Genomic DNA, 13,863 nt, shown 5'->3' with positions numbered 1-13,863 from the left:
AGTACTAAGACAGATATCTTTTACCACCCAGAGCAAAGTTACTGCGTTGTTGAAACAATTGTTTCTAGTTAGTATAGGATGATTATCCTGGAAACAAAGAAAGCCAATATATGAGATTAAGTCTTACCTGTAGTTGTTCCATGTTATATCAGAGCTGTTCTAAAATGTGCTATTAACAACAGAAGATGCAGGAGAGGAATATAGTAGTAAACTATTCACAGAATGTTGTGTACAAGTGTTGTTACATCATCCTTTTTACACTAATTGGTGATCCAGGGTAATAATATTTGGACTTGCATGAGCAGAATGTTATATTATTTTTTAAAATTATTGGATAATTAAAATATTTCACATGAGCCTAGGGATTTGTTGCTGTTTGGCTCTCGGACAAACTGTTCTGATGTAATGTATTCTTAATATTCAAGAATATGCTAAAATTCACTCTGTCTATATGGGACTATTTTATTTTATAGATAAAACATAACATATATCTTTGCCAGGGTGATTTTTCTACATACTACATTTCCCTTCTAGGAATATTATTCAGAGTCCAGAACAGTAAACAGTAAGCCACTGAAAAAAAAAGATAAATAGAAAGAAAATATAACTAAATCTAGTGTATGTATATATGTGTATATACACACACATGCGTGTGTGGATATATATGTGCATCTATCTATCTATCTATCTATCTATCTATCTATCTATCTATCTATCTATCTATCTATCTATCATCTATCTTTGCAAATGATCCAAATCTTCATCATGCCTATAATAATGTCCATAAAGATTTTTATACTATCTTCATTATATTAACTTTTATAAATTTCTCCCTTTCCTCTTTCGGAGAATCTCAACAGCTCCATTATCTTCTCGTTCCTGTTGACTCACTCACTGTTCCCTATGTGAAAAATGAATCTGGATCAATTCATCATTCTCAAAATAATTACATGTTACTGGAACATGTGATTGTTTGGTAACTGGTATCCAAATTTTTGCATTCGCTATCTATACCAAATATATAGTGATGTTTAGTATGAGATTTTATTAAATGCTAATATTTGTTGGAATTATACAAAGTAGTTTAACTTTAGTTTGCTTAATAAAACTAATTACAATTTACCAATCCAAGGAAACTTTTAAATGTAAATTATTTCAGTGTTCAAATTCAGTGATACTATAATCATGTATATAGTTTTATTGAGGAAAAAATACACTGAATCATGGGTCTGAAAGGTTACTAGATTGCAGTATCACTATTCTAGGAGGGCTTCATTCCATTTATATAGAGTAGAACAGAACAGAACAGAACAGAATAACAGAACTGCAAGGACCTTGTAGGTCATCTAGTCCAACCCCCTGCTCAAGCAGGAGAACCTATACTATTTCTGACAGATGGCTGTCCAGTCTCTTCTTGAAAGCTTCCAGTGATGAAGGACCCACAACTTCTGAAGGCAGGCTGTTCCACTGGTTGCTTGTTCTCACTGTCAGAAAATTTATCCTTATTTCTAAATTGAATCTCTCCTAGATCAGTTTCTATACATCATTCCTTGTCTGGCCCTCAGGTGCTTTTGAGAATAGGTTGACCTCCCTCCTCTCTGTGACAGCCCCTCAAATATTGGAACACTGGTATCATGGTTCTTCTCTTCACTAGACTAGACATGCCCAGTTCTTGCAATCATTCTTCATATGTTTTAGCCTCCAGTCCCTAATCATCTTTGTTGCTCTTCTCTGCATTATCACAAAGGCTTCAGGGAACAAAAGGTAAAGCAATGTGATTGGGTCATGAAGTTTAATTGATTAAAATATCTATGGTTGAGGCTTTTATTGGAAGACATGGATTTTCTCAAGTAATATTACAATCAATTTTAAATATATAATATAAAATATCAATTAATTGTATTCCACAACCAAGATGCAAACAAAAACATTTTACAATATTTTTGTCAATAGCAATATGGAGGGAAAGAAGCATGTTATGTTAAGTAAAGCATACATCAGTATTGAAGTATCACAGATATAGTCTTTGATATGTTATGTTGTATATCAGTTATTAAAGGTTTTTAATATAAAATGGGATTTGAAAGAAAATATTGCATAATGGAATGTTAGATCAATCAGGCACAATATTTTTCTCTTGATGAAGAACAAATGTCACAGTTCAGTATATAAGCAGAATAAAAGGAGGAAACAGTTGTTTAATAAGTTATGATCATATATTAATTTTCATGTTTGCAACATGTATCACTTTGATTTTAATTCGCATTAGGGCCTTGTGGACTTCTTGGTTTCTTAAACTGTAGATTAAAGGGTTGATCAGAGGAGTCAAGACAGTATAGAAAATGGAAAAAACTTTATTCAGTTCCCTCAAACTGGGTGTATCTGGCAAAATGTAAACAATTATTAATGTACCATAAAAAAGACAAACTACCATGAGATGAGAAGAACAGGTTGAAAAGGCCTTTTGCCTTCCGGTAACAGAAGATATTTTTAGAATTGTGACAATGATGCAAATATAGGATATTAGTGTTAATACAAATGGGATGACAATGAAAATGAAACTAATGCAAAGGGTTACAAATTCAATCTGATTTGTGTCACTACATGAAAGTTTTTCAAGTGGAATCAAATCACAAAAGTAGTGATTTATGACATTGGAGCCACAGAATGATAACTGAGCCAAAAGAGATACTGTTAGGCAACCAGCTAGAAAAGAAGTAATCCACAATCCCATCATGATCTGGACACCTATATTTCCATGCATGATGGAAGTATAATGCAGAGGTCTACATATTGCCAGATATCGGTCATAGGACATGACAGCCAGGAGGTAAGTCTCTGTACCAGCACAAGAACTAAAGAAATAGAATTGGATCGTGCATCCAGTAAAAGAAATGGACTGTTGACCAGTAAACAAATTGGCCAACATTTTTGGTAAAATGATTGAACTATAACAGGTCTCTAGGCAGGACAGATTCCCCAGGAAAAAGTACATGGGGGAGTGAAGATGATGGTCAGATATCACTAAGAATATAATGAGGAGATTTCCAGTTATTGTTGCAAGATATATTATCAAGAAGAAAAGGAAAAAAAGAGGCTGAAACTCAGGGAGAGTTGCAAATCCCAGAAGGATGAATTCAGACATCATTGTCTGGTTTCCTTTCTTGATAGTGAGCATTTCTTCATATCTATAACTGACATAGGCTTATTTACTTTTGATATATTCCTCATTACCCAGATTCATGGAAGGCGAAATAGATCCTGGAACATAACAAGAATTAAAAAGATTGCATAAATGGATTACAGATATATATAGTTTTAAATTATGCTGCCCAATTAGAACAAAGCCACTCTAATGCTCAATTCCAGGCTAGAAATTGAATTGAAGCAGTTTTGTTAAAGCCACGCCATGGCCAAAAAGTGTGCTACAGAAGTTGATTTATGTCATTTTGTGAAGGAGATAGTCTAATTTGATTGATCTACAAGCAGAGGTGATATTCAGCAGGTTCTGACCAGTTCTGGAGAACCGGTAGTGGAAATTTTGAGTAGTTTGGAGATACCACCTCTGAATGGCCCTGCCATTCAGTAAATATCACCTCTGAATGGCCCCCCCTCCATGTATTCTCTGCCTCCCAAGTCCCAGCAGATTGGGAGGAAATGGGAATTTGCAGTAACCTTCCCCAGGAGTGGGGAGGAAATGGGGAAATTGAAACCCCATTCTTGCCAGATGATTTTCTCATAGGCTTGCTGAGATTGCTTTTATTTAATGTATGCTAATGATTTACTTATCATGCAACTAAGATGTGTCCCTTCCATGAGCAGCCCTGATTTCTCTAGTCAGAACACTTGTGAATATTTGAAATCCTAAAAGCACTAAATCTGTGGTAGGGCTAATGAAGTGTGATGAATGGGTGATTGTTGTGACAATCACACATATTTGCGTGTTGGACCAAAATGGAATGAATGAAGGAATTCTGTTTAGAGAGATAAATGAAGAAGTCAGATCCATCAACATTACCTTCATATTTATGCATGTAAAAATGAAGTTAATGACTTGCAATGAATGGAATGGAATGACTAAGAAATAATGCAATTAAAATAACCAGACATTAAAGGGGAAAAAAAGGAATATATGTGTAATGTTAAAAAAACGAATAGATTGAAATGAAGAAATGGAAAAAATAGATTTAAAATTAACTCAGGATCAAATGAGAGTATATATGTATGTATGTATGTATGTATGTATGTATGTATGTATGTATGTATGTATATATATATATATATATGTTTTCTGAGGTTTTCGCGGGTGTTTGTATGTAGGTCTTTGGTTATTCGGGTTTTCTCCCGCATAAAATTGGAGGTTTCTTGGCGACGTTTCGACGAAGTCTCATTCGTCATCTTCAGGCTGGTGTTCTCGGCTTCGTGCTCCTGGAAGCACGAAGCAGAGAACACCAGCCTGAAGATGACGAATGAGACTTTGTCGAAACGTCGCCAAGAAACCTCCAATTTTACGCGGGAGAAAACCCGAATAACCAAAGACATACATACATATATATATATATATATATATATATATATATATATATATATATAAAATGTATATTAAATCTTAATCTGTTCACCGCCCTGAGTCCTTCAGGAGAAGGGCGGTATAGAAATTCAATAAATAAATAAATAAATAAATAAATAAATAAATAAATAAATAAATAAAGTGTGAATGTATGCATGTATATATGTATATGTATACTATTCACACAAATTCTTATATACACTCAACCATAAACACACATTACACACAGACACACATGTCTTTATTGACAGTTATGAGTGCAGAAATCCTTGCTCTGCTAAATTTGGGACAACTTCCCAGTAAGACAACTACAAACAATAACACACATATTATATACAACCTTCATAATGTCTAAGTCCTTTAGTAGAACACAGATCATAAAGAGGAAAAGTGGCTAGCTATGACACAAAATTAGTGAAGCAATATAAATTCTGTAACTATAGTGAACATCAATTATTACAACATAGCAAAGAATAACTACTACAATTAAATGTACATTATAATATTCAAAAAGAGAGATTCTAGGGACTTTGTAACTGTATATATACTGATGAATTATGTTCATACCAAAGTTTGGCATACTTAAACATTTTTGCTTGGTTTAGAAATATGGCTATTTTGTAGATGAAGAAAATCAGCAAGTAGATTAGGTCTTACCTGCAACCATTCTCTAGTCTGTCAGGCAATGTTGCAAGATTGCCATGCTCTAAATTTGTGAAATTATAACAATGGGTGCTCACCACACTGAGAAAGTCTTGGAGAATTGTAATATTCCACATGTACCAGGGGACTTGCTGGTTTACTCTTTGAAAAGCATTTATGATGTAACCAGTCTCATAATCCTCAAGGATCTGCTAATTTATTCTTTCTCATGTGACTTCTTGCTGTCTGCCAAAAAAACAAAACAAAAACATAGCTCTGTTATATTAGGTCAGAAGGTTTCACAGAAAAATGAGCAAATTTTTCCTGTCAAATTCTCACAAAAATAGAGATTCAAAGTAAGTGAAAAAAAGAGGGACAAAACCAGTGGCTTGTGAATTCAAAATAACCTACTACAATCTCTTTTCTACCCACTTCAAAGAATTCCATAGTGTGATGGGCCAAAGGCAGACAATGACCAGAATATTTTTATTTGATTGAAAATGTGGAAAAATCACTTTATTTAAAGGAATCTGACAGGTTGACCTATCCAACAGAGCAGGAAACACTAAAGATTGAAGCTCAAAGAACTTAACAGAAGCTTCAAAGAAGTCAAAGGAAGTCATGAAATTCCTTCATTAATAAAATTAGCTTCAAATGATATTTGTAATATCATTAATAGTACAGTGCAGTATTCCAGATTTTTTGAATGTTCAAAAACTATTTGGCCTGGAATGAAAAGTAGATAGATAGATAGATAGATAGATAGATAGATAGATAGATAGATAGATAGATAGATAGACAGATGAAGGAAGGAAGGAAGGAAGGAAGGAAGGAAGGAAGGAAGGAAGGAAGGAAGGAAGGAAGGTGGATAATCCTCTTTTATTCAAAATTCAAAGAGTTTTGAACTCTTTATATATTATAAAGAGTTTTGAACTCTTTATATATTATTTGTAATGTCAGTGTCTTCTCATTAATTGTATTAATCTTCTTTCTTCTGATTTTGGGCAATTAGTATAATTTACAATCAATCCTATAAAATTAGCATTTGAATATAATATCTGGACTCCCAATGTTAAACATTCTGCCACTGTGTGATAGATGATTACATACATCTCTTCTAATGTTAATATACAAGTATACCATGGAACATGTTACCTATAAAAAGATTTGTCTGTTCTTCTTCCTTAGTTTTTATTACTCAGTGGTTGGCTAAAACATGTGTTGTTCCTTTAAGACTAAATGAATAGGTATTTTTTGTTTTTGTTTTTTTGTAATTGTTTTCCAAATTTGTAATATGCTAACCAAAGCAAATATGTAAGTGTTTAATCTGAAAGAGATTCTACTGAACATATAACTGTGAGGACAATGTTAAATAACCTAAATTGGATATTTATATAATAATATAAATAAAAGATAAGTGTTATCTATTTATGATAGATAAATAAATAATAGAATAATAGAATTGGAAGGGATATTGGAGGTCTTCTAGTCCTCCTCCCTGAGCAGGAGACCGTATACCATTTTAAACAAATGGATATTCAGTCTCTTTTAAAAAACCTCTAGTGATGGAGCATCCACAACTTCTGAAGACAAACTACTCCATTGCTTTATTGCTCTCACCATTAGGAAATTTCTCCTTAGAGAGAGGAAAGGAAGAGAAGGGAGAAAGGAAGGGAAGGGAAATTAGAGTAGGAGTGAGGGTAAGAGAGGGAGAAAGAGAGGAGGAGAAGGAGAAAGGAAGGGGAAATAGGGAGGAGAAGAAGAGGAGGGGAAGAGAAAGTAAGAAGGAAAGAAAAGAGAGAGGTGGTAGGTTTGAGAAGAAAAATTGCTGTACAATAACAAAAGATGAAATGGAAGAAAGGCAATCCCGAACAAATATAAACATATTAAGATAAAGAATGAATTGTTTAAAGAATAAAAGAGAACAAATATGAATAAATAGCAATAATTAGAATTTAAGGGCAAATGAAGATGTTGTTTATGTAAGCAAGCATAGAAATATTGAGACATGATAAAAAAAGGAGGGGGGGAGATTTTGGCAAAAACTGTAATTGAGTAAAATGTATTTGAATTTGATTAATTGTATAAGATAAGATATGGCCAATGCTCTGTTCAAAAAAAATGTGGATAAATGTGTGTGGGGGGTGTGTAGGGGGAAGAAACCAATAAAACTTTTTTTTTTAAAGGAAATTTCTCCTTAGTTCTTGTCCACTAGGACTCCAAGATCCCTCTTGCAGTTACTGGCATTAAGCCAAGTGTCACCTAGTCTATACCTATATAGCTGGTTTTTCTCGCCTAACGTAAACCTTACTTTCATCTTCATTTTGTTAGACATGGCTCAGTGTTCAAGTCTGATCTTGGATCTTGAGCCTGTTCTTCTGGGGTGGCGGCTATTCTGCAAATCCATGTCATCTGCAAATTTAATGATTCCCCTTCTAGTCCCTTGTTTAGATCATTTATGAAGATATTGAAAAGTACTGGGCCTAAAATGGAATCTTGTGTATTTCAATTTTCTGAAAAATTTGCATAGTGGACATGAGTAAACATAATATAATAATACTATCCTGTTGTGTTAATTCTTTTAGTTAGGTTTTATATTGAAAAGGCTCTTTCTAACTAGATCAATAAAATATATGGATATTGCTAATAATGGAATTATGAAAATACAGTATATGGATATTCATCAAAATCAAGAGATCCTTTAAATTTTTGATAAACTATCAATTTCTATACATTTATTTTAACTATATGACAATAGGGCATAATTATACTAACATTTCTTTTTAAACTAATATAATTAATATAGAAATATTTTGCTTCTCAGAAGTAACTGTGGAAAGATATAATCTTATGTAAGTTTTATTCAGGAAAAAAAATAAAATTAAACTGTTTTCCCCATTGAATCTAATGGGGTTGATAGATTAGTAGATGTACGGAAGTATCACTATTTTGAGAAGTATCCTACAAGTTTCACTATATCTTAGTCACAAAGGCTGCAGGAATCAACAATGAAATTTGAACAATTTGTTTTAATAATTGATTGATTACAATATCAACAGGTCAGTCTTCCAACTCATAATATGGATTTCCAAGTAATTTAATAATTAAAATTTTAAACATGTAACTAAGAAAGTTTGGTTAATTTTATTTATGAGGCCCACAACACAAAGATGCACTACTATTTGTACAAATATTTTCTGAATATAAAAATGGACCAAAACAAACAAATTGTCCTTAGAAAAGCATATTTAAGATGAGATCCTATAGAGCAGGGTTGTCAAACTTGATTTCATTGAGGGCTGTGTCAGGATGGTGTTTGACCTCAGAGGACCGGGGGTGGGCATGGCTATGGTGGGCATGGCCAGCTTGACATCACTCATGTCAGGGGCACCTGTGGTGACAAAGTGCTAAGGAAGGACTTTCCTGAGACTCTCCCTCGCTCTCATTATACTCTCCTTCCTTCCTTCCTTCCTTCCTTCCTTCCTTCCTTCCTCCCTCCCTCCCTTCCTTCCTTTCTTTCTCCCTCCCTCCCTCCCTCCCTCCCCATCTTCCCTTTTTTTGTCTTTCCTCTTCTCTTCGTCCTTTCCTGTCCCTTCTTGCATGTTCAAATGCAAAAGGGGAAACATTTCTCCTTTTGTTTGGTTTTTAGCTTGTTTTGCTAGCCCTCTGCCAGCAAAAATGGAGCTTGGGGGAGGCGGACACAGCCAGTCCTTTGCTGTTTCCAGGCTGGCCCCATGGAGCAGATCTAAGCACCCCTGCTATACTATTTTTGATATAATAGTTTAGCCACAAATTTTAAAAAGGGAGCATATATACGTAAGAGCCAAAGAGGCACAGTGGTTAGAATGCAAAACTGCAGACTACTTTTGCTGACTGCAGGCTGCCTGCAATTTGGCAGTTCGAATCTCACCAGGCTCAAGGCTCAGCATTACATCCTTTTGAGGTTGGTAAAATGAGGACCCAAATTATTGGGAGCAATATACTGACACTTAGAGAGGGCTGTAAAGCACTTTATATAAGTCTAATAAAGTACTGGAGTGTGTATTTCTTGATCCCTTCCTCCCCATTTTTGTCAATTTTAATTCACATTTAATTATACCATTTATTGTTTTAATGTTTTAAATTGGTTTTCTATCAACTGATTATAAGCTGCCTAGAGTCTCCTTTGGCAAGATGACTGTCAATAAATGTAATAATATTTATAAATATAGAAATAAAAATAAAAATAAGAAGAAACAAATGTTTTTAGAAATCTATGATAATGTATTGGCTTGCATTCTTGCAAAATACTATATCTTGCATCTAACTCTCCTCAGGGCTTTATGGACCTTTTGGTTTCTTAAACTATAAATCAAAGAGTTGATCAGAGGAGTCAAGACAGTGTAGAAAATAGAAAAAAAATTATTCAGTTCCCTCAAACTGGGTGTATCTCGCAAAATGTAGACAATTATTAGTGTACCATAAAAAATACAAACAACCATGAGATGAGATGAACAGGTTGAAAAGGCCTTTTGCCTTCCAGTAGCAGAAGGTATTTTTAGAATTGTGGCAATAATGTCAATATAAGACATTAGTGTTAGTAGAAATGGAGTGATAGTGAAAATGACAGTCAAAAGGAAGGTAACAAGCTGAACTATTGTTGTGTCACTACATGCAAGTTTTTCAAGTGGAATCAAATCACAAAAATGTTGATTTATAATATTAGGGCCACAGAATGAAAACTGAGCCAGTAGTATTATTGTTAGGCAATTTGCTGAGAAAGAACCAATCCATGATCCAATCATAATCTGAACACCAACCATAACATGCATGATGGAAGTATAATGTAGAGGTCTATATATTGCTAGATATCGATCATAGGACATGGCTGGAAAGAGGTATGTTTCTATGCAAACTCAAGAACCAAACAAATAAAATTGGACCAGACATCCAGTAAAAGAAAGAGACTGTTGACCAGTAAACAAATTGGCCAACATTTTTGGTAAATGTTCATCCCACAAGTGGAATTCTTGTGGAATTCATCCCACAAGAATGAATTCTGAGATTATAGTCTGGTTTCCTGTTTTTACATTGAACATTTCGTCCACTTGGTAATTATCATATTTTCTTTCTGTATATCTTTCATTGATGGAACCCATGGCAGGTCTGTTGAATTGTAAAACAAAATAAAAATGAAATGGATTTAACAATGTAAATTGTTATTTACATTGTTACATTGTTACATTATCTTCTTAGGTAGAGGCTTGAAATAGAGTTATAGAAGAATTGCTGAAGTCACTATGAAGCCATAGCAATATTTATGATATCTTCTGTTTCAAAAATAGCCTGTGTCATTTCATTAAGGAAATAATATTTTGTGATTTGAATCTAATTAGAAATTTAGATTTAGGAATATGGAATTCCACTTTTGCCAGAGAATATTCAATACAATTTGCTGAATTCACTTTTATTGTTACACAAAGTTACAAGCACAATTTTATCTTTTCAATTTAATTGAGGTTTATTCCTCAATATGAGATTTTCAATTTCTCTAGATAATAGACATGAAAATCTGAATAATGGAATATGATATAGGGCTAATAGTTGGACAATAGCAAATGTTGCTTTATTATCTGGGCATTATTTTTATTTTGTTTGTTTATTTTATTAAATTTATATACTGTCCTACTCCCGAATGACTCAGGGCGGTGAACAGGCACAGAATAAAATACATAAATGCAAAAGTTAGAAACAATTTAAAACCAAATTAAATAATTTAGCCCAAGACAATTAAAAATCCCAATAATTTAAAACAAATTAAAATTTCAGTTTAAAAAATTTTAAAAAAGGGGAGAAAATTAGGCCAGGCCGGCTTGCTGGAATAGGAGGGTTTTAAGAGCACGGCGGAAAGTGCGCAGATCCGGGACCCTCCGTATCTCCGGGGGGAGCTCATTCCAGATAGTGGTGCCCCCACAGAGAAGTCCCTTGTATATCAACTAAAATATGAACCAGTATTTTCAAAGCTATTTTAGATTAGGACTTTATATAAGAATATTTAAACTGTTACTAAAATCAAATAAAAGATCAATAATTAGCAGTAATAGCCAATGTAGTAAAAATAATCAATTGGAATCAACAATAAGTAGAAATTTCTATCAAATTAAAAATATTCATCCTTTTGATAGCAAAATAAAAACATACTATTTTAAAAACCATATGTTAAGAGGACCCAGATATAGTAACTAAAGTCTAAAGAGCTAAAGAGTTTCCAAATAAAACTAAAAAAATCATATCAGACTAGTTTTATTTTGTATTTGTTTCTCTTTCAATTGATGTCTAATTGTTATTGTTATTTGCTTTATATTGTACTGTGCTCAGTCATTTCATATATTTAATTTTTAAATTAAATTTATCTGGTATTTCTTATCTCAGGGCCATTTTATTGTTGTAAGATGTCTTAAGCAACAAAAATAAGAATGGCATTTCATGGTTTTAATAAATAACTATCCAATAAATTCCAATATTTAGGATTACCCAGATATTAATCCCACTGTATTCAATATACATTTTAACCTGGTAAATGTTTATAGGTTTACAACTAAAGCAATTACCTTTCTCTTGACTGTCATTTCAACTATCAGTAATTTCTTCTTTTAATGATATCCTATATTTTAATTATTGCCCCTATTCTAAAACTTTATCCAAATCTTTCAAACTGAGTATATCTAGAAAAATCTAGGCAATTATTAGTGTATCACAAAAAAGACAAACTACCATAAAGTGGGAAGAGCAGTTTAAAAGGTAAATTAGATATTATATTTCCACATTTCCATATTTCTAGGCAGTTTAGATCATGACCAATATTAGCTCTGATACACGGTTAATGGAACTGAGATAATGACAATTCAACTCTAGGGAGAGTCAGATATTGGAAAGACTGCAAAGAATAACTAGCAATTATGCTCTATATTTTATTCTTTTTTAAATATAAAGGACAAGAGGACTGTAGAATCCGGTGGGCAGACAGGCAAGAGGCTAGATTCTTTGAACACCAACTTTATTTTAACATAACGGAACCAGAACAACTCCGCAAAGCGGCAATGAACAACAACTCCTGTCTGACAGCTGCTTAAATAGCTCGCTGTCAGAAAGCGTGAACCAATCATGAACAGCAATTCTCCCGCTAGTTTAGCCGCTCGCATTTTAGCCAATCTGCGATGCCTGGCAACAGAGTCTGTGTGAGTGTTGACGTAACTGAGGGGATCTAATACCCCTTTCCACCCAGACCATGCATGCATAATCCTCCAGATATGCCAGACGATGATGGCACCGCCCAGACCGTTTAGGCTCTGGCGTGGACGACGTAGGAAGTGGAGCCAAGTCCTCACTTGCGGGAACTGGTGGAGCTTGTGCTTCATTTGACGACGGAAGACTCGAACTCACCACCGGACCTGCGCTTACAGGTAAGCTATCCGCCGAGGACGCCATGGTCGGAGGATACAGAGCAGTGTTAGGCCCCCCTACGTGGTCTCTCCTAGATGGAGTCAGTTGATCCAGGCTAGGCCGCTGGGTGGTTGAATCCATGATCCTCCTTCTAAGCTGGTTTACATGCCGCCGCCGCACTCTCCCATCAGAGAGTTGGACCCTATAAGAATAGGGACCGGTTATTTGTGTTATTTGCCCTGGAAGCCACCTGATGTCTTTATCAAAGTTTAGGGCATACACCAAGTCCCCCACACTGAAAACCCTGGCTGATAGATGCGCCCCAGGGTGTGGCTCCTGGTTGTAGTTAGGGTCTAGAGTCGTCTGTAGCTGCCTTCCCATGAGAAGTTCAGCTGGACTATGTTTGGTGGTCGAGCTAGGGGTTGTGTGTTGGGCCAAAAGGTACTGATGGATCATTTGGTGCCAATTTGCGGTGCCTAAATGGCGCAACACCTCTTTGGCTGATCTTATGGCCCTTTCTGCCAGGCCATTTGTGGCCGGATGGAACAGAGCTGTCTGGGCATGGCAAATGCCCAACCAGGCAAGAAACAGCTGGAAGGGTGCCGAGGTGAACTGCGGCCCGTTATCAGTGACTATGGTATCCGGTAGCCCATAGGTCATAAACAGACCCTCCAGAACCCTAATAACTGTTGCTGAAGTGGCGGATGGCATGAGGGCGAGTTCTACCCACTTGGAATGGGCGTCTACTGCTATTAGGAAAGTTTGACCCTGGAATGAGCCCGGGAGATCTAGGTGTACCCTCACCCAAGGGGCTCTGGAAAGTTCCAACTCCTGCACAGGGGCCACTGGAGGGACTGGCCTAGAGTGCTGGCACTGCGGGCAATGCACCACCCAGTCCTCAATGTCTTGGTTGATGTTCGGCCACCAGACATAACTACAGCTGAGGGCTTTCATTCGGACAATGCCCGGGTGGGCATTGTGGAGACAAGACAAAATCGTAAGCCTGAGATTGGGGGGCACCACTACCACCAATCATAAGCCTGAGATTGGGGGGCACCACTTACCCCACAGGAGGCAGCCTTTGTGAGCAGACAACTCAGTTTGTCTGTGGTAGTAAGGGATGAACTCTGCTGGCGCCTGAGATGGCAGCCAACCTCTACGTACCCAGTCCAGGACTTTGGACAGAACCGGGTCCAACGCTGACTGGATGTGGATGTCAGCGGCAGTCA

At 35.6% G+C, this 13,863-nt stretch overlaps 1 protein-coding gene and 1 pseudogene across 1 annotated transcript; both read right to left on the bottom strand.

Moving 5' to 3' along the window:
- Positions 1–2,212: 2,212 nt before the first annotated feature.
- Positions 2,213–3,221, bottom strand: LOC132712393 (olfactory receptor 1f45-like). The gene has a single exon (XM_060693608.2). The coding sequence runs from the start codon at positions 3,176–3,178 to the stop codon at positions 2,213–2,215; it is 966 nt and encodes a 321-aa protein (XP_060549591.2). The 5' UTR covers positions 3,179–3,221.
- Positions 3,222–9,465: 6,244 nt separating this feature from the next.
- The window catches only part of LOC148114039 (olfactory receptor 1E16-like), a 156,434-nt pseudogene continuing 152,036 nt past the window's right edge, over positions 9,466–13,863 (bottom strand).

This window comes from Pantherophis guttatus, chromosome 4 (assembly GCF_059756535.1).
Source record: "Pantherophis guttatus breed Tessera chromosome 4, ASM5975653v1, whole genome shotgun sequence".
In the NCBI taxonomy this organism is placed as follows: Eukaryota; Metazoa; Chordata; class Lepidosauria; order Squamata; family Colubridae; genus Pantherophis; species Pantherophis guttatus.
Note: the sequence above shows the minus strand (reverse complement) of the source record. Positions and strands in the feature narration are given on the sequence as shown.